At 37.0% G+C, this 22561-nt stretch overlaps 1 protein-coding gene across 5 annotated transcripts in view; it reads left to right on the plus strand.

Annotated features, from left to right (window-relative positions):
- csmd3b (CUB and Sushi multiple domains 3b) overlaps positions 1-22561 on the plus strand; it is a 457418-nt gene that overhangs the window by 204529 nt on the left and 230328 nt on the right. For all 5 annotated transcript variants that reach the window (XM_079879070.1, XM_079879071.1, XM_079879072.1 and 2 more), the window contains one exon: positions 12127-12239. In XM_079879070.1, coding sequence (XP_079735196.1) covers positions 12127-12239 — 113 coding nt within the window. The remainder of the gene's footprint in view (positions 1-12126; positions 12240-22561) is intronic.

The following is a 22561-nucleotide window of genomic DNA, read 5'->3' on the forward strand; positions in this document are numbered from 1 at the left end:
AGCATCCACAGCACACGGAAGCACAAACTCAGCTATAGATATATTGTATACAGTTATTTTTATATATTTCTGTGCATATAATACATTTAAATATATCACTATATAGTTCACAGTAGGTGGCTGTAGTGAAGCGCACCAATCAGGAGATACACAAACAAAGATCTTTAATTTAATAATCAGGAGAATCACTTGGAGAAAACACAACCACTTTACCATGAACGTGAAATAATACATGACAAAGAACAGACTGAACCTGAGGGCTTAAATACACTAAGCAAAGAAAGGAGTTAATGAGTTAATTAATGAGGTAACAGGTGAATGGGATGAATTAATGTGACACAGGAAAATTTAACACTACATCGTTTTCAACTCAAAACTTTGTATGCGTTTTGACCATTCGTTTACATGACAGTGGCGTTTTTGGTGCCTGAAAACGCAAACTTTTGAAAACGGTCTCCATGTAAACAACAAAAACGTGAACCTTTGAAAACAATGACGTCATACACATGCGCCATACACATCCACAGACGCACGTCGGTAAATTAGGGAATGAACTTGCGCTCCCGTGGGCGGTTCAGCGAAAAGAGGAGGCGTGTTCCGGCGCAAACGTTCCCTGGTGCTATTTTGCAGTTTCAGAAAACAATTCCGCCACTGACCAGGAGAAACCTAGTCTAAAGTCAGTGGCGCATTATTCAGATGCTATTTTAAGTGTGCATGCTTGGCCATAATGTAGCGTGTGCACAATGTGAATACACTTTGCTTATCTCATCTACACAGACGCAGTAGTTGACATTTTTGAAACCATACATAATTACAAGGAAAATATTCCACATGAGGGAAATCATTGTGGTGTCCATGAAGATGTGAAAAAATAGGCATAAATCTAGCTTACACATTTACCCAAATTATTATACGCCTGTTTAACCGAAGCTAATTTGGGCGGGTTTCTCCATCCCCAATGTCACTTCTCTGTGTTTTACGGCCCTGACGAGAACGTCGGTCTCCTCGGCTGTGAACCGCTCCTGGCAAATCCGCCGTTATAATAGCAATCCGCCATGGAACAAGCGCGCCTGCTCTTAAAGGGAATGTGAGATGTCGCTCTGATTGGTTTATTTCACGTTACGCCCAAACCACACCTATGAGTAATGAAGCTACTTCAGACCAACCCATTTTAGATTTGCGTTGGGCGCAAGAGTCATTTATCCCGCCGAGATCCACCCACAAAGTTACTTGCGTTTCGCGTTTGATACTTGCGTTTCAGATCGTTAAAATAGGGCCCATAGTGTTTCATTGCCATCTAATGGCATGGCAGCATAATACAGCGTTTTTAGTCATTTTCACGGATCCATGTGAATGGGGATCGTTTTGACAATGGTGTCGAAAAACTTCTCCGTTTTACGCGTTTAAGCATCTAACCCTACGTTATCGTGTAAACGTACCGTAAGACAAAACAGAATATAACCCTGACAATATATTTCTAAAATGATAGTTATTTAGAATATACATATCAACAAAATAACGTAAATTTATTAGAGGTTCTGACAAAATGTTAATTGCTGCAGTCTGTTCAAAAATATTTTCACTTGAATAAATTTGAATGATTGATTCAGTGACTCACTCGTAAATACTTCACTTGTTTCATTACTGGAATAATAATTTTGAACTAATCTCTTGAATGAATGATTCAATACCAAATACATTGTTTAACAGTCACTTGTCGCCACCTACTGGTGTAACAATGTAATTGTTACCATCTTTATTTGAAGCATCAATTACTTTCGAAAGGTGATTTACTCTATTTTGATCGCTACCGTAGACATCAGTGTGTATATCCAAACTGTAAACTTTTATCCCAGTACTTCAGTGATAATTTGAATTATTGTAAGACAATAATAATGACTCTGTGTGGTTGAAATGAAAGCTGTTTCACATCTATACATGAAAGCTGCTCTCTCTGGGTCAGAACACAGATCTCAGTGTTCGCTGTGATCATATCGGTCAAAGGTTTAATAGACATCTGAATCGCGTGTCAGTGCAACCGTTCAGCATTCCTGTATACATCATCTGTATTTCCCGACCTCCACCTCCATCCGTTGAGCATGATTGTGCACAAAAAGCACCTTGCAGTTTGTACAGTGTAGGGTCCTTCCCACTGTGCTGAGATGGATCAAATCTGGCTCCCACAATGCCGTGGGGTGGAGAGGCCCTGACTCCATGTAGCGGAGAACAAGAGGAGGAGGGAGGAGTGCAGGGAAGGAGTGCCTGTGGAGAACACTGATTACTTACTTTCAAAACATCAGTTTGATGGAGAGAAGCGAGCAGCTTCCCAGCGGCCTCTCATTCGTCTGGGCTTCGGCTGGGCTTCGGCTGCCTGTGATTGATGAGGCGACCGCTGGTGTGAGACCCATGCTTGCTTTCATCTCGCTCCCTCTCTCCTCTCTCTCTCTTTCTCTTTCACTGTCTCTCGCCATGGGACTGCAGGATGTTGATGAAGTTTCAGAAAGAGTAATATGTGTTCGTTTCTGTGTGTGGCAGTAGCGATTGGTGTTCTGTTTCAACACAATCTCATGGCAGTTCGTAACTATTTTACGTTTTGGCCAAGTGGTGGATAATTCGTATGAATTCATACAATCTCACTTGCTTTCGTATCTGTCGGCTTACTCCTGTGACAGGTATGTTTAGGGGTGGACCTTTATGCTTACTTTTATTTATTTTTTTGAAATCATACTTTTTTGCACGGTTCACATCGTACAAATTAATCCGAAATCGCCACCTCGTAACACTTACTTTTTCCTGTGAGATCAGCTTGGCTATTTACTGGGAAACAGTAAAGGGACATTTTCTATTTTAAATTCTATTTCCATAAATTCTATAGTTTTCTATTTTTGAATTTTTAGCATCATTACTCCAGTCTTCAGTGTCACATGATCTTTCAGAAATCATTCTAATATGATGATCAAATAAAAAAAAATAAAAAAAATCTGATTATTATCAGAAAAAAGTTGGGTTACACTTTATTTTAAGGTGTCATTGTTACAGTGTAATTATATATTTAAGTACTGAGTAATATTAAGCAACTACATGTACTTACTATAGGGGATTTGGTTGAGGGTTTTGTTGCATGTAATTATGCATAATTTACTGTTATTACTATGGTAAGTACATGTAACATTTGTAACAAGGACACTGTAACATAAAGTGTTGGCAAAAGTTGTGCTGCTTCATATTTTTGTGCTTCATATTTTTTCAGGATTCTTTAATGAATAGAAAGTAAAAAAAAAAAAAATTGAAATAGAAATCTTTTGTAACATTTACGCACGTGTGCGTGCGCGCGTGTGTGTGTGTGTGTATGTGCGTGTGCGTGCTCACCAAAAAATAGAGGGTCTCTATGTTAGTGCTTCCACCTTTCTTAATTAGCATCTAGGCAATTAAGACAGATTCCTTGATTAAGGAACATGCTAACAGCTGTCATTTGCTAATAATGAATCTCTCCTAATTTTGCACAGAACGACTGAGAGCTATTGATCTGAGAACGGGATGTGACTCGCATGGCAAAAGCTTAAAAGCTTGCCAAGTCCATTATGGTCAATGACGATACGCTCTTATTTTTTCTTTCCTCGTGAGAAGGCTTTCTCCCTTTTGTCTCAATCCCCCTTTTTGAAGTTTTTTTTTAGAAAAGTCGATGTGTTTTGAAGCCACATTTCAGTGTGTGAGTCTGAGCACGCTCTGTAGTTCCGTGTGTCTTTCGCTGCATGTATTGATTTAAGTGGGTCATTCACATCATTCATATGCACCTCAGCTATAAACCACTTCTAAAATCTCACACACCCGCAATACATGCTATATAATCTCGATCGATTTGTAGCACAAGTTGGGGTGTACCTGCAGTACCTTTCCCTGCTGGGTGTCTGAAGCGTGTTTAAAATTGTTTCTGTTAGTATTAGATGTGTAATGTCATAATCAGGGTAAGCAATATTTCTCTCCACACCGAAAGCGAAAATTCTGCGGCACTCAATACTCTTAAAAGCTGTCACTAGGGTGGTATCCTTTCAAAAGCTCCTATTATATACCATTCCTGTACTAATATGTTCCTTTAAGATACTAATGTGCTCCATTTATGGGTAAATAGTAAGCAAAAGTGGTACGTTAAAGGTTTACCACCCACTGACAGCTGAACAAAATCACAGGCAATAATGACTTGTTGTCCTCCCTGTCTAGTACATTGACTGCCAGTTATCTCACACTGAGGACTTTTCTGAATGCAGAGATTCAGAAAGTTGAATGCAGTCTCTTTCTCCTCTTATTAAAGCTTTTGGACTTTTCCTGTTATTTTTTTGTACCTTGTCCGCTCCTCAAACTCTCTCTGTGTCTCTTCCTTTCTGCCACACTCATTCATTTCCTCTTGCCTTTCTGATGCCACTTGAGGCTGTCTGCACATCCTTTAAAAAGTATTAAAATATCTTAAATCTATCATAAATATCCCATATTATAGAAAAAAAGTCTGAATTTTGTTAGCAAAGATCTTCATTTTAGTCTATACTTATTGTATATTTTTACTTTAAATCACATATAACATAAATGCAGATAGAGTTGGATCATTCGAAATTAAATAACTGGGCTTTAGTCCAGCTGTATACCATACTTGCATATTTATTAATACAGATACATGGAGTATGTATATTTAGAGTCACTTTGATGAAGATATACACAATATGTTGCATATATATATATATATATATACATATATATATATATATATATATATATATATATATATATATATATATATATATATATATATATTTATTTATTTATTTATTTATTTTCTCTTTCTCTCATATGTTTGTACACACACAAACACACACACACACACACACACACACACACATATATATATATATATATATACTGACATTATCTGTCATTAAATGCTTCTAGACTACATTGCAACAGTTGCTGTTTGGTCCAAATTATTTAATAGCTAAATATGATCTGTCTATTGACTGAAAAAGCAATGCGTTCTGCAACCATATTTTGTTCTTTATCATAGAATATGTGTACACATTTTGAGCAATATTTGTTTCCAATGCAGCCCCATATCAGCTAGTCTTATTTATAAACCGTTTCACCATTCCATGTGGATTAACTGCACCGACATGGTAGGATTTGCTCGTACGACTCTTTGCTCATCCATGTGTTTGATAACCTCCGCTTCCTTTTCCTGACCTTGTACACACACACACACACACACACACACACACATGCGCGCACACACGCGCGCACACACGCACACACACACACAGAGCAGACACCTTGGAATGAGCTATGCTGATTAAATTACACTTATCCATGTGAAAGGGCTTATTGACTTGCATGGTGATTTATTCAGCTGTAGGATATAGGTGTTGTGGAGGAATCAAGAGTTCTGCTGTTGTGCTTTGGGTTCGAACACCACCAGCCTCTCAAATTATGTTGCTGCAAAATTCACACTTATTTAATTAAACTGTCAGGCAATTACAAATAACATGTGCTATACAGGAGTGCGACTCGCAGCCGGAACGATCGCATCAATAAGCTGAAGTAAATTTGCCTGTGCACTAAAATTCACTTTACAATTAAAAAACAAAGCTGTATTTCTGTTCGGAAGTGAGCTGATATACAACAAGGGCATCACTGAAGCACTGCATTCGGCCATGTATTTCACACCGTGTGTTCCTCAGTCATCTGTAGGCATCTATCTGAGGGACATGCATTACGTCTCACGGCACCTATACGTTTTAGCTGACACTTATCTGAGGTTTCAATATATTTTCAAATTTAGGGCCCGCATGCAAGGACATGGGTGGGTTGTCTTTTTAATTAGTTTGCATGAAGTATAAACAAGTTTGTGACCTTCTCCATCATTTTGAGTCATTTTGACACATTTTGCATTTTTATGCACTGAAAATAAAAAAATCAAAGCATTCTAATGTTATAATAGTTTCTCCAAAACTTTTTTTGAGTGGCTACTAAAGATTTAAAATAATTGTAAGAGTTTTTTTTTTTTTTTTTTTAACATAACTAGGATTTTATTAGTAGTAGTAGTAGTAGTAGTAGTAGTAGTAGTAGTAGGGGGAGACTGGGGATAGTTGTAACATGGGGAGAGTTGTAACACCATCAATTTCACCAATTAGGGATAAGATAGGAGTCATGTGATCACTTCAGTATTTTCCTACTTCTTACCCGATCACGCATGGTGATTGTCAAAGCTGGAAACAGGCAAATACAAAATATATAGAGAAAAAAACTGATTTTCTTGATTTGAATGTTTTTACAGAATGAGGGCATGAAAAAGAAAGACTGACAGAGGTGTCTCTGCCAGTGTTTTAAATAAAGTGGTTTGCATGGAGCAATTTAACGACTCAAAGCCAAAGAAGATTTGGGTGAAATGCGCCCTATGCAGTTTCTGGGCCCATCAAGCCTTCACTCCCGGGTTACCAGCATCATTCATCTGTCAGCACTGTGACTCTTAAGACTATATACACATAGACACACACTCACACACACATTGACGTTATTTTTTGTTAGACTTAAAGATGTACAAAGATGTTCTTTAATCTGGTACATTGAAGTAGTGTTTATTAATAAGCAAGTATACGTATAAGTATACGTTTGTCTTGTAGATTAAATTACACACACAGACATGTTTTTTTTTTTTTTTTGGCCTAAAGATCATAAAAAGATGTTGTTTACTTAGGTGCATTGTAGTAACCTAGTGTTATTATTAGGTGTACTGTTAAGTAAGTTTGTTCTAGTTGACAAATTTAAACACACACGAACAGACACACACACACACACACACACACACACACACACACACACGAGCCAAACAGACATAGGACCCTATTTTAATGATCTAAGTGCATGGTCTAAAGGGCTTGTCCGAATCCACTTTTGCTAGTTTAACGACGGGGAAAATGGTCGGCGCTCCCGGTGCATGGTCTGAAAGGGTTGTCCCTATTCTCTTAATGAGTAATGGGTGTGTTTTGGGTGTAACGCGAAATAAACCAACCAGAGTCTCATCTCCCATTCCCTTTAAAAGCCAGGTGTGCTCGCGCCATGGCAGAATCGCTATTTACATGACGGAATTTGCAAGCGGTGTAACTGAACGCGTCTCCAGAGCACAAACGGATCTTAAAGGTCCCGTATTATGCCCCTTTTCACAAGATGTAAAATAAGTCTCTGATGTCCCCAGAGTGTGTATGTGAAGTTTCAGCTCAAAATACCCAACAGATCATTTTTTTACAGCATGTTTAAACTGTCATTTTTTGGGGCTCAGAAAAACGAGCTGTTTTAGTGTGTGCCCTTTAAATGCAAATGAGCTGCTGCTGGACAGCACAGGGGGCGGAGCTTCATGAGCTCGCGCACAGTCTATCAGGACAATTTCATCTCACGGAATGATGATAATATCAGAAACTCTCAGTAACGGTGTTCATTTCGAGTCGGACAATAATGCCTACAGAGTCAGAGTGCTGTATAGAGATGAAACAGGTATAGTTTAGTAGTTTAATTACGGTTATTATAACGTATTTGTCATCTGCTTGTATGTATCCATTATTTATTAATAGCCTACAAGTCTGCAGTCTGAATGATGATCAAACATATACTGATGAGTTTAATAAAGTTTATTGTACATCACACAAAAGATGAAGCGTCAGTTTTACTTCAGAAAATCACCGTAAGAGCTGAGTAAACACAATAAGTTATTAGAAGTGCGCAAGTACATAAACGAATTTCGGTAGAGTTGAGGGAGCATTCCTGTGGGTGGAGGTTAGTCAAAAAAACGGTTCTAGTGACGTCATTAAAGAAGGAAGTAGAGGGATGTAGTCCAAACGGGCCGTTCGATGTAGTCAACTTCTGTTAAATAAAATATCTCGCTTGGCATTGAACTTTGAGCTTTATAATTTTACAGATATTATTTATACTCTAACAACAACATTACACACTAACTAAAGTTTGAAACATGGGATCACGAAGAACGGGACCTTTAAAATCAGAGGTTAAAGCCCACAAGCAGACCATCTACAGTACAAGCCGGATTCCACCATATCTTTATGTACACAATATTAATCTTTTACAGTGTAATCCTTTTATTTGAAATATTTGTCATGTTTGTGTGCTGCTGTGCGTCCCTGTGTGTGTAATAAGCAGAGTGTAAGCGCGTTGTGGACCCGCCTATAGGCGCACATTACTAACGCTCTCTTTAAATAACAAAAAATATATTGCGCCATTGACTTTAGAGCAGGTTTCAGTCGGTCAATGGCTCAGTCTATTTCTGTTGCCTCAAAATAGCAACGCGCCAACAATGCGCCAGAACACACCTCGTTTTCAGACCAGCAGCCCATGGGCGCACAAATGGGCACAAATGCATTTGCTATTTAAACAACATGGCGCAGGACGTGAAAATGCTAACTGTGTCGGACTGAAACTAGCAAAAAACACTTGCGCTGCGCTTGGTGCTGCATTGCGCCGGGTGTAAGATAGGGCCCATAGTCTGTTATTGAGAGAGAGAGAGAGAGAGAGAGAGAGAGAGAGAGAGAGAGAGAGAGACATTGTTATTTTATTTAAATAAATCTGATTTTGAACAATATCATATGGTATGGCATCCATTTTTACTTCTTTTGTCTAATTGTTACAACTTACCCCAGCATGTACAAAGGAACACCCCGCGTTTTACATCAACTCACGAGGTCTGTGATATTCTTGTTGAGGGTTGAATTGGTTCCATTTGTAGTAAACAAATGTGGGTACTTTGTGTAAAAGTTTGAGAACTCAAGCTAAAAAATTCAGCGAGTTATAGGTGCTGAAAAGTGTCACAACCATCCCTGGTCTCCCTACTAACAGGTTAAGTAAAAATGTAATGCATTTATAATATAGTTCATCTATATTTAACTCTTTCCCCAGCAGCATTTTTGAAAAAGGTTGCCAGCCAGTGACAGCTTTTTTGATCATTTTCACAAAAGTTTCATGGCCCCCAAAATATTTTGTTGAATATCTGAACATTCAATATTTCAAAAGAAAGAACAGACCCGCTGTTTGTAAACAAAAAAAAAAAAAAAACTGTTTTATTCTAGTTTCATGCATTCATTTTTTTATCAATGCATCAAATGCAATAAAAATATTTTTATTACAATGCATCTGCTTATATGATATCACTTGTTTCAGCTTCTTCTTCACTGTCTTTTGATCAGGAGATTCTGTATTCTTTCAGAAGATGTGTAATAGCACCCCCTACGGTATAACAGAGAAAGCACGGAGAGCCGGAAAATTCCGTCAATGGCGGGGAAAGAGTTAACAATATGTTTCATCCATTTGTTAGCGATATGGGTAAATGTAATGTCAGGTAATATGTTGATACACGATTAAACATTTCAGTAAGTTATACTGTATCTCTCATTATACATTATCCATCTGGGTTAATGTATTTTCATGCTACAGGTGTTAGTAAATCAGAAGAAATGATCGATTCATTGCAGTTTCTGTTTGAACTGAGGCGCTGCAGTGATCTTTAAAGAGCATCAAAATGACATTTAATGTTTGAATTTTGCACAAACAAATGACAGAATCTGAAAGCTGAGACTTTGTTTGATCAAAAATGACTGTAAACACTGTATTTTGGTGCATTAAGACTCATTATGATGGAGCGAATCACATATTTGCAGATGTGTGCGAATATGGGCCTGTAGAGTCTGTTCAATGGTATTTGTCATGCATGGATAGAATAAAAGTACTTTCCTTAAAGTCAAAGCTAAGTATGAAGTGTATTTTGGCATGGCACTACTTTGTGAGTATGTAGGTTATTGGCAGAAAAGGGGATAAAACTAAAACTTTTTAATGTTAGGCTTTTAAATTTAAGGGGCTTTTGCCATTCTTCATTTCTTAAATTAAATTACGCTCATAAAACGGAAGAACCTAAATGGTTTTGACTCGTAATTAATTTATGGTCTTTATAGTAACAGATGTTTAATTTATGGGACTCCATTTCAGATTTTAATTTAAACTCACTGCGACATGTAAAGTCACGGACATGGAAAGGTTTGTGTGTGCAAGTACTGTTGTTTTGGGATTGTGCCACCGCATAACAACAATGGGACAAACAAAGTCTTGCAAGTTTCATGTAAATCCTATTCAAAGACTCATTACTAGGATGTCAGGAAACCAGTTGTCCCTTTGGGAGGCTGACGGAGCTCTGTGAAATCTCATATGTTTTGTTAGTGTGAAACCAAGAAAAAGATGCGTGTTACTATGCCACAAATGGTACGGTTTCTAAATATTGTATTTAAAGGCCACAGGTTTATAGATAAATACTTAACATACAACATATTTTGCACCATTACAGTATGATTTATAGTACAAATATCAAGGTGTTGTTTACCTGTCATTGTATAGTCTGTATTTTAAATTTGCGCTGTTTTAGTTGTGAACTGTTTGAAAACCAATCTGTTGAGTGAACGTTTGAAAGAATCGTTCGTTATGTTTAATACGATACTCACTTGTCGCCACCTACTGTCGTAATGATGTAGCTTGCAGAAAGAGTCACCGGAAGAAACTTTGGTTAACCGAATCAAAATATGTGACCCTGAACCACAAAACCAGTCACATGGGTCATTTTTTTGAAATTGAGATTTATACATCATCTGAAAGCTGAACAAATAAACTTTCCATTGATGTATGGTTTGTTATGATAGGACAATATTTGGCCGAGATACGACTATTTGAAAATCTGGAATCTGAGGGTGCAAACAAATCGAAACATTGAGAAAATCTCCTTTAAAGTTGTGCATTTATATTCGCGATTGTCCTGCATTCACTCACAAAAATAAATGTTTTATATATTTACGGTAGGAAATGTACAGAATATCTTCATGGATCATGATCTTTACTTAATATCCTAATGATTTAGGCATAAAAGAAAAATCGATAATTTTGATCCATACATTGTATTTTGTGCTGTTGCCACAAATATACCTGTGACTCGTGACTGGTTTTGTGATCCTGCGTCACATATTCAGTAGGATTTTCTTCCAGTGAGATTCTGAAGAGAGTATGTGATTTTAGACGCAGTCTACATCTTTTGTTAAAAGGCCTATCCACCTTTTTCCTTGCAAACCTACAGCGTATATATATATATATATATATATATATATATATATATATATATACGTGTGTGTGTGTGTGTGTGAGAGAGCAAGAGCTCTTTTTTAGTTGCTGCATTCTTTTCCTCCTGATTATTTTCTTTTTTTCCTATTGTTTTCTGTACAAAAAAGAACAACAGTCGTTATTTTGACATTTCTGTGTGGTGACGGCAGTGGGGCAGGGCAGAGATTACACACTTTACCTTTAACCAAAAGAACATATACAGTGTGTGTGTGTGTAGGAGAGAGAGAGAGAGAGCGAGAGAGAGAAAGATAACAGTAATGATATGGCTCCGCTCCAGCCTGTGAAGGCCATTAAAGTGTGATTCATGTGGCCATGTCCTTTAATGACATCTCCAGTTAGTCATCAATAAAGTGAGACAGATGTAGGATGAAGATGGAGCATTTTGATGGGTGGAGGGTTGGGGATAGAATGACCTCTGTCCTCTGTTGCAGCGCCACGCTGATTCACGACACACTGCGCACTCACACACACAACAATGTTTTTTACCTGTCAACATTTGCAGTGTGTGTCCACCGCCCCTCAAAAGTGTCCAGGGAGCGAGCTGGCCGTGTCTGGCCCGACGTGCACTCCATGAGTAATGGTGAACTAAGTGTTAAGATGCTTGTACTCTGTTAAATGTCCCCAGTGCCATGCCTCAAAATGTCAAAGTATTAGATCAGTGACCTTGGTAGTACATTATGAGCTTTCAGAAAGTTTTATACTTCAGAAGATAAAATATTGACCATCTAAACATCTACTTTTACAGCCTTAACAGACAGATCATTTAAACTCATTCTGACAGTGCTATCCATCATTGTTCATCTACAAAACGTGGGTTTTACAGCCCGTTTAGACAGATGCCACCTTATTATAAATGTTTTTCGTTGTCGTTGTTAATGTGTGACATTCGGTAACAAATGTAAAGAGCTTTCCTTCTTGTTTTTGCAGGCTATCCGGAATGAATGTCCCATCTCCTATTGTTAGCAACAAGAACTGGCTGAGGTTACACTTTGTTACTGACAGCAACCATCGATACAAAGGCTTCAGCGCCCATTATCAAGGTAAGCTGCTCGCTTTATCATTGCAAATGCATGGTTTCCATGTCTAGTCTTGCTCCTATGAACACTGCAGTGAAGGTCTATTAGATTGTCCTCTCTAGATAATTAATTACATGATTAATTATCTTTGATTTGCGAATTTTTCTTGCATTATAGATGGAGAAAAAAAAAGTATTGAAATTCTGAGTTAAACACATTTAATATCAATTATCATGTTGTTCCAGATGTCTAATTAATTCAAGCATGAGAAAGATATTTCAAAACTGTGTTGATTGTCATTGACTTCAGCTCACCCGGCTATTTTTGCAATAACTTTCAACATTCAGATTCAGAAAAGTGTTGTTTTTGTTGCCAATGCTTGAATGCCTCTTTCCTTTTTCGGTTGATTTGTTTTTTGTTTTTTCTTTTGTGCCGTTTCTCCAAACTAACTCATTTCTCAACAACAAATCACATTTTGTCTTTCTTTTGAAAGTAGCTATCTTTTTTGCTTCTCTCATAAAAGCTCAAATGTAATAAAATGGTGGGGGTTGAAAGAAAGAACGGGGCGAAAAGCGAGCCGCTTTTAAGTTTTATGCTTTGACAGGCCATCCATAGCCATAATTTTCTCATGTGCTTGGCTGCGTACTGTGTTTGTGAACTACTTACACACATTTACCATAAACCCGATTCCAGTGTCTACACAACCATTGGCTCGAGCAGTTCTGTAGAGGTCTGGAGTGAAATATGAAATTGTTTGCCAACCCTTACATATCTGTGCTATTAAGTGTTGCATAATGTTGTTTTATATGGAAATGCATACATGCTAAAGTCTTCTAGGTTTTTGGATCATTTTTCTGAGTCTTAAGTAAAAAACAAAGCAAAAACAAAAAACGAATTTACACGATGCTACAACTTAAACTACATTATAAACCAGATATGCAAATTGTTCAATAGACCAGTTGGAATGAGCATCCCTGAAATAACTTGAGAGACCTTTGTGACGTCAGTCTGCTTCTATATCCTTTCATCTAAATAGACATGCAATCATCTCGGATAATTGAAAATGTGAGCAGAAGTTTGGCTATAGGATTGGATTTGTTTGATTTGTGTATATGATCCAAGAGTGGTGATTAGAAGCTTGCTGCATTGAATTGAGCTGGCATGTTTTTTGACTGTGAAATAGCAGGTACTCGCTGCATCACCAGGACAAGTGATCGGGTTCAGAAAGCAACATCTGCACTGCGCTTCAGGACACAGCCCAACAAAATCCAATTTTGCCCACTGATTCATCTGAAAGAGATGCCATCAGAATGGAAGCCCATTCCATTCCGGCCCTCTCCACTCTTACTCACATTAACCAGCTGTTGCTGGTTCAAGATGCCAGTTGATGGCAATGCTCATCTGCAGAAAATAAAGCTGTTATTGGCAGGGCTGTTTGGCTTCAATACACACAGACTACCTCCATTTGAGAAACTCAGAGGCCAGTCCAGGCACGTGTTGCCGGTGAACCAGTAACAAGACAAATAAAGGATGGTTGACGTGTTTTATTATATTTTTAATTAGGGCTGTCAAAAGATTAATCGCGATTAATCGCATCCAAAATAAAAGTTTGTGTTTACATAATATATGTGTGTGTACTGTGTATAATTATTTTGTATATAAATACACGCACATGCATGTATATATTTAAGAAATATTTGCATACATATACTGTATATATATTTATATAGTTTATATTATATATAAATATAATTTTCTTTATATATAAATAACACATTTTTCTTAAATATATACATGCAGGTGTGTGTATTTATATATACAAATTTAATTATACACAGTACACACACATATATTATTAAAAACAAACTTTTATTTTGGATGCGATTAATCGCGATTAATCTTTTGACAGCCCTATTTTTAATCTGACTTCCTAAAGCTATCCAGCTTATTTTGCGACACGGAAGCAGCTTCGTAGACTTCTGATTCATTAGCTGCTATAGGGAAATAACTAGAATACTAATAACAAAGTGCAGTGAACAGTTAAACTATTTGCGCTACAAACCAGTGTGTTTATAATTGCTACAATTTAATAATACATTAGAAAAATACCAATATCAAGCAGCATAATGAGCTGATTTGTACAGCAAAACATAACTGGAAGCGGTTGACACCGGAAGCCAGACGCATTCAATTTACAAATGACTTTGCCCACGCTTACGTTAAAAAAATAAGGGGGATTCTCCACAAATTACTGTAGTCATTCTTTCTGTTATTGAAGAAAAGCGTTTCTCATACAACATTCATACATTTTTAGCATATTTTATAATCACTGTTATCTAAAGGGACGTAGAAATAAGTTTTAAGAGAACAGGATAATGATAGAGCAAAAGTGTAAGTCCAGAAATATTGTATTTATTATTTTTGAAGAAAAAGAAAAAAGTGCAGTTAGTTAGTAGGGATGCACCGATGTAATGGCCAATACTCGATATCAGCCGATAAAAGCAACTATTTTGACTATCGGCCATCGACCAATTATTTAAAAACAGCCGTTTTTACGTTCCGATGCTCTTAAATGTGACGAAATGCAACACGGATTGTGATTTATTAGAGTCATCTCTTCCTCTTTACTACAAGTGATAGCATGAAAAAAAATACATGAACACCAAAAGGTATGTTGAAAGGGTTTTACCGACATGTACGTCTCATGTAATCGCTGTTTCAACCACGAAAAGACGTCAATAAAACAGCTTGTGAACATGTCACTTAATGTTGCATTGAAATATTTCCAATGTTCACAGTTCGTTAGTTAGTTAGTAAAAAAAACACCAGAAAGGAGCTTATTAAATGTATGTTTGAATACATTTTTCATGAAGACAAGCATTTATGAAAACTACCGTAAGTGCAACTGAGTTGTATACATTTTCAGTTTTTATTTGACTGTAAAAATAATATCTGAAAATAAATAGCAGTTGAATATAATAGTTTGGGCTCTGTTGTTAATTTTAAACTCTAACATTATAGCAATGTACCAAAGGAGAGGATTCCCTGTATAGTTTATAGCATTAGTTGAGAGAGATTTCAATCAAACTATTGGTATCGGCAGATATCATTCTGAATAATCTGTATCGACGGGGAAATTTAGTATCGTCATCTCTATTAGTTAGTCACATGCTCCTGGGAAAGGTTTTCTGAACATCGCCATGAGTTTTTGAAAGTGACCTTGTGCCGCACTGTGATGGTTCCACCAGGCATTGTTGATTCACTGACCGCAGGGAACAAGAGGGAATGTAAATCCTTTATGCCAGAATCAGAGGCTTGAGTATTTGATGCGAGCGGCTATGGGCAGCGAGTGGAAAGAGTGTGACACGGATGTTCTTCAGATGATTGAAGTCCAGACATGCTGCTGTTTTCTGGATCACCCAGAAAGGCTTGGTGGTGCTAGCTGGAAGGCATGCTAGTAAAGCTGACTAGGAAAGGTCTCACATTCATAAAATGTAATCAAATTCTCAGTAAGGTGCTACAGCTCTGACCATGAGCTGAACTAATGAAATTATTCAATTAAAGGAGTACAGTAACTTAGCAAAATGGAGGTCAAATGTAGTTCTCCTAAAATTCAGGATAAATACAGCCTTTATAAAACACCCAATTCCTTCAGACGGCAAAAAATACAAGTTCCATTTGAACTTTCTGTGGCTTGTAGACAATTTAATTAAAATGAAGACTCATGGATTGAAAGGGAGCCGATTCTTTGATTCAGAAATTTTGCCCAACCTTGATCTATCTAAAGCCTATAAAGTCAATTCAATGTTTGTTTGACACTATAATTCTCCTTATTTCAGGGCTTTTGTTGTCAAATATGTGCATTGAATGCCATTTAATTTGATCAATAAATTGGCATACCATATAATATATCAAACTGTTTAAATCATTTTTAAATGTTAAATAATAAATTGTGTCGGGATCAAACCTGGGCTCAATTGCAAGAAACCTCGTTACAAAACTCTTAGTTATAATAAATAGTGTATTGTCACCTAAGGTGTCTCTTGAAGTGGCTATTTGTAAGAATTTGCATGTATTAATAGCTTTTTGTATTATCAATGTGAGAACAGCTTGTAACGAAACTTAGACCTTCCCCGACTCCCTAGGTTGTCTATGAAAGCCTGTAGACTGATTTGAAGGACTCGTTTTTGCCGGGAAAAAACAAAGGATGTGAAGTTTACGTGCACTTCCAAGATCCTCTCTTCAGTTCTGTGGCACATTAAATAAATGCTTATACAATGTTCAGGATAATGCTGAAAGAGCTATTCTGTACTGTAATGTCAATGTGTCATGCAAAGAAAAGTGAATAATTCAAATTATAGTCTTACATAGCCAGATCTATATAGTCTGCAGTCTCAAATATACTTAATAATCAAACTATCATAACAGTGTAATTTTAATGACCTCATCTGTCGACATGATGCCAGTGAACAGCTGGTGAAAGCATATTTACATCACTATGATCAGATGCTTTCTTAACTGCTGTTTTCTCACCGCTGTCATTTTTGATGTGTTTATTATGTTATTGAGAGGAAAGCACATATTTACATATTCATCTAAACGTCGCTCTCAGCAGAGTCTGGATGTTCGTTAACCGCATATCGCTGCAAAGGTATTTACAACTTCTTTTTACTTCTAAGCAAACAACGAATAATAACTTTGTCGCAAGTATATCAGGGCATCGAATCACATTCAGTCTCATGTATGTTACGTGTGTGCGAGAAATTAGTTGCTGGCTGCAGTTCACCTAACGGCCTCCGGTGTCGCTAATAACTAGGGTTTCTGAATTCTACATAAAATAACGCAGTTTATTTTATTATTTTTTGGCAACCTGCTGCTGGTACTCAGAAAGCTTGAAAAAAAAAAAGAAAAGACATCATTCAACCCCCAAAGCATCTAAATAAACACAGGAGTTTGCATGTACAGATGGTAGTGGTGTCAAATTCGCAAAGCGCACTTCTCCTTCAAGCCTAAGTCATTTAGAGGTGAGGATGATAATGAAGAATAATTGAAGATACATCATGTAAACTAGGGCAAAGAGTTTGGCAAAGGGCCAAGGAAGACAGCTTTCATAACGCCATAAGAATTGCAAATGTACAAATGGAGTTCTTCTACCAAACTTAGTCTTGTATCTTTTCTGACACAGCAAGCACTTCGCAACACTTTTTGCTCACTGTTTAGAGTAGGTCAGTTAGAAATAGAATCCATTTGTGGCCAGTCATGCCTTTCCTGGAGTGTATCTGCCACATCTAATATAGTCCTCCTTTGATGGTCACTCCTGCCACTCCCTTCAAACTGGGAGCAAGATTGTGGAAGCATGTTCGTACCGGATTCACAATTGGCCTGGGGGGCGTAATTATTTGGCTGGACTCCGCTAGGTCTCTGTCAGACACGATTCCTCAAGAATTTCCTTAATTACGTAATGTCATTAGTGCTACCGAAACTCCAGCAAACAGTCTGTATGCTCCACACCACTGCCTGCTCTGCTTAAGATGGGCGGTTAAAATGTCCTCTAAATGTCTAACACTTGGAACATTATGCTATGCTTGTTTGAGCAATGTGGCCTTTGGAGAATTGGAAATGTAAAATGAATCTAATATGGAGATCAAAGTTGTCGATACTTCTTATCAGTGTAACAACATGATAAAACAAACAATATCACATTGTCAGAATTGTACTGTAAGTGTGTCAGTAGGGCTTGACAGAACATCTCTCTAGGCCTATATGCAAAACAATAGAATTCAGACTCAGACTCTGGCTTCAGTGTCTTTTTGGATCTGTGCCTGGGAATTAAGCTTTAGGCAAAAGCAACTTGACATGGAGTTGAAACATTGTGTCAGTTTTAGGCAACAGAGTGAAATCCCAGAAAATCTTACTGCATATTTCAGTGCCAAACTGCCCATCACCATCTGTACAGTGCATGCAAGACAGCAGTGTGTTGATATTCCTCAAATATTCTGGTTATGGTTTTATACTAAACACTGAACATTAAAAAAACATTATGCTTTATTTCGATAGTCCACTTTAGACATTCTACTAACTATAAGTAACTTTGCAACTACATGTCAACTAACACTCAACTCTCAACACACTAGGTAGTAGTAGAAAAAGTTCACATGTAGGCTTGATAGTCAGTATAATGTCTGTTGAGGAGCATTAGAATAAAGTATTAGCAGATATTAAACATACAGTCTACTAATACTCGAATGAGAGTTAGTTGACATGTAGTTGCAAAGTTATTTATAGTTAGGATGTCTAAAGTGGACTATCGGAATAAAGTGATTTTCAAAGACATTGAGACTTGTTCAAGAATATCTAAGTAAATTATTGTATTTTTTACCTGTTTCAAGAGAAAAAAACAAAAAAATGTCAAAAGGATAAAAGCAAACTTAATTCAAACACTGAATTTTAAACATCTTAAGGTGGAGACTCCATTCAAAATGTTTTCTAGGTAATTACATTTTATAATTCAGTTTATTCAGTTAATTATTGAGTTTTAGGATTATTATTTTTTTCGAACATAATTTTCTATTGACTTTTGTTCATAAAATGCTTAGAACCAATTTTGCTTGATGATGCAAACTGGTATTTGTTATCAGATTATTCTCTATTATATATCATAGGCCTTGCACATTAACAGGAAATACTTCCGTTTTGAAAAATAAAGTGGATAAAACCAGTGCAAACAGTCCATTGAAATAAATGACAGAGCTGAATTTCCCCTTCCCTTCTGCTCGAAAATGGGTGAGTTGTTGCTAAGTGGAAAGAAAATGTCCTGAAAACAGTCATTTTATATCTAGTTATATTGGCTACAAGAACATTGCGGCCTAATTGATAACCAGGCTAAATAACCATGAAGAGACTCTCTAAACAGAATAATTTAGAAGAACAGCTGGAAATCAGATAATATGAATGATTTTTTAAAGAGGGAAAATAAAAACATGCTTTAACTGTTGGGTGATTATTCATTTATATTTATACCATACATAATTCTTTGGACAGGGCGATGCTTGATATGGTTATCATAGCCAACATCATAGCCAACACAAAAGCTCAAGCTAGTATCTTCTTTACTGGTCGTGTTTATTAATGTTTACTCATATTTAAGCAACCTAAGGGCACACAGAAGGTTCTTTTTTGTACAGATTATTCACAGAAGCAGAAATAATAACCAAAGTTGCCCTTGAGCTACAGTGGCTCTACTGCACAATTTAAGAACATAAGCAGTATTTATCTCACCTTGTAGGTCATTTACAGTTTTCTTCTCGCTTACTTGAATTTCTTCAGTAACTGTAAATACAAGAACTGTGAAATACACATTTTATTGTGATTGAGTTTTCTGCTTGAAGGGGTCAATAAGGCCATTCTCTGGTCATAGCTTGTGTTCCCATGGCAACCACAGCTGATATTAGACCCCCCACCCCCACCCTCAGTGTACAGTCTGCTATCAATATATATGTGACCCTGGACCATAACACAAGTCACATGGGCCACTTTTTTTAAATTTAGCTTTATACATCATCTGAAAGCTGAATAAATAAACTTCCCATTGATGAATGGTTTGTTAGGACAATATTTGGCCGAGATACGACTATTTGAAGATCTGGAATCTGAGGGTGCAAAAAAATCGAAACATTGAGAAAATCTCCTTTAAAATTGTTCATTTATGTTTGCGATTGTGCTGCTTTTACTCACAAAAATAAATATTTTATATATTTACGGTAGGAAATTTACAAAATATCTTCATGGAACATGATCTTTACTTAAAATCATAATAGTTTTTGGCATAAAAGAAAAATCGTTCATTTTGACCCATACAATGTATTGTTGGCTATTGCCACAAATATACCTGTGCGACTTGTGACTGGTTTTGTGATCCAGGGTCACATATTGATAATGCAGAGCTTTGGTAAGAGTCCTTAGGGGTGTATAAGTCTTTAAAGGGGAAACATCCCCAGGAGAGAAATATATCCGTAACTCTAATAGCTCTCAGTGTTGCCATTACTTCTAGACAAGAGTAGCGCATTTGGTCTCAGCAGACGAGATTTATCCAAGAATTATGTCAGAATTCACTCAGGAAGGCTTTTAGATGAAGTAATGGCCAGAAAGCAGTCATTTTCCTCAAGTATCATTATACTTCTCCTCTGTTCATCATTTATCTTAATGGTTTTATTAGGGACAGTTGTTTAAAGTGTAACTTTTCAATCTGTTTTGTATTGTTACAATGTCGGAAGTGTGTTAAACGGAACATTTACTCTTTCTCTGTGTTACCTAGACAGAGAAATTCCCGTTTATGTGATCACAAATGTCCGCTGGATGAAGCAAAATGCGTCTTTTGACAGCTTTCATGAAAACTACAGATTGTACATTTTTGTATCCCTGTCCACGGACAGTCGGATAGGCAGAGGGTTATTAACTAAACAGTTATTGTACGATTAATTGTTGTGTACTCTTTAAACCTCATTATGGTAAAAATGTAACACTATGGCAACAGCTTTTTTACCTGTACGCGACGACGTTGTGCTGAAGGTATCGATTTTAAATGTCTTTCTAAAGGTAGCCGAGTTTTATTAAAAAGCCCATTTTGCCAGGTGTGAAGTAATCGCTTTAATGAAAAGCATAATCAAGCAGATCAAGGAACTGTAATTTGCATTTAAGTAAGATTTACAAGGACAAACGAATCAGATGCTAAAACGGCATTGCCATAACTGAGATGTTATGTGATGCCTGAGAGTGAGAAGGTGAAGGTCAGTGTTATGGCAGGGAAATATGATAGTATCACTATTTCCTTTCTGATAACAAATGGTGCACAGGATCCACTCTTGACTTTGGTTCAGCTAATAATCTGACATCCAGGGCGGAAAACAATTACTGTAATCTATCCTTGACTAGATGGACATGGGGATAGTTTGCCAAGGGACTCGGCAGGGAGATAAGGTGGCAATGCAAGGACATGTCTGAGATCGCATCAAAGATACCTGGAAGAGCTGATGTACATATAAAATTAAAGGCAAAGTGGATTGAATGCACTTTCAGTGGGAGTTTTGATTGTTAATTGTGTTTTGAAATCTTAGCTTAACTCTAGTGGAACCAACAGGTGAAGGTGCGCTTGTGCAGAACTGTGCATCAACAAGAAAAACAACTGTTTTCAATAACAAAACCTTCGAACCCATCAAAAGTAGGTTTTTCGAGTTGATGAGCTCCTTGTAAAGAGGATTTGAAGATCTGATTTGTACTGTGCAGCTCAGTGGAGCAGTCATTTCCAAGAAACCCTGGATATGTTGACCTTGGTTAGCTGCTGACAGCTGCTCGCTTTTTAAATTAATTAGTGTTTGAAAAGCGATCTAAGCCCGAATAGGTGTCGAAATGCCTTTGTCACACATGTGGAGGCTCGGGAAAATGTTAAATGACTAATTATAGATGTAAAATGTCAGTTCGGTGGCATAAATAATAATTTGAGGAAAGTTTGGTTTGACAGGTAATAGACAGTAATTGTGGAAAGCCTGGTCTTTATTGCATATATATATATATGGATGCATATTTGGGGATGCGTAGAACAGCTTATTTTACAGTGCGTTCGGATATACTGTATTTATGTGCATTTGCCAATACAGGTTGCTGATGTTGCATCCAAGCTGTTGGGTGTGAATTACAATGAATGAGATTGTGTTTTAATGGGTTGTCTGGTGCTTTTATAGTCTGATCTTAGCTTTATTGATGGCGTATAACATTTTGTGCCATTTGCGATGCTAAAGAAGCGATAAGCAAATTACTTGAGATGTCTAAAGTGATTGAAAGATATGCTGAAATATCATTTGTGATAATATCCTATGACAAATGGCTTTCGGTTTCAAAACAGTAATCTGTCGCCATCACCATAATTCTGGTGAGTAGCTATTTCTGCCAAAATTTTGAATTAATCACATGCATTATAATTTTATGTCAGTGTTTCTACTCACGTTTATAATGATAGAATGTCTCAGCACTGTTAAGGGATGATTTGTCGCAGCTGAAAACGAATGTGATCATAACTGAAGTTTAAGGTTTAAGCTAAAAAGTAAGTATTACTGCAATTAGCATTATGTGTAATTTCAGTGTGTTTTAATGTACCTTTAAAAAGTGGTTTAATGTCATGTCAATGGTTAAGGTCAACAGTCCTATCCTCAGTTTTAATGTTTTGTCACTTGCGGAGCGTCTCATTTGCAGGTCTCGTGTCAGATGATTTATTCAGCATAAACCTTTTAAGTAGAAATAGGTGCCAGAGCAAATTTCCATCCACAGAATAATTGGATCTAGGCGTGCCTATG

This window comes from Squalius cephalus (assembly GCF_949319135.1).
Source record: "Squalius cephalus genome assembly, chromosome: 8".
NCBI lineage: Eukaryota > Metazoa > Chordata > Actinopteri > Cypriniformes > Leuciscidae > Squalius > Squalius cephalus.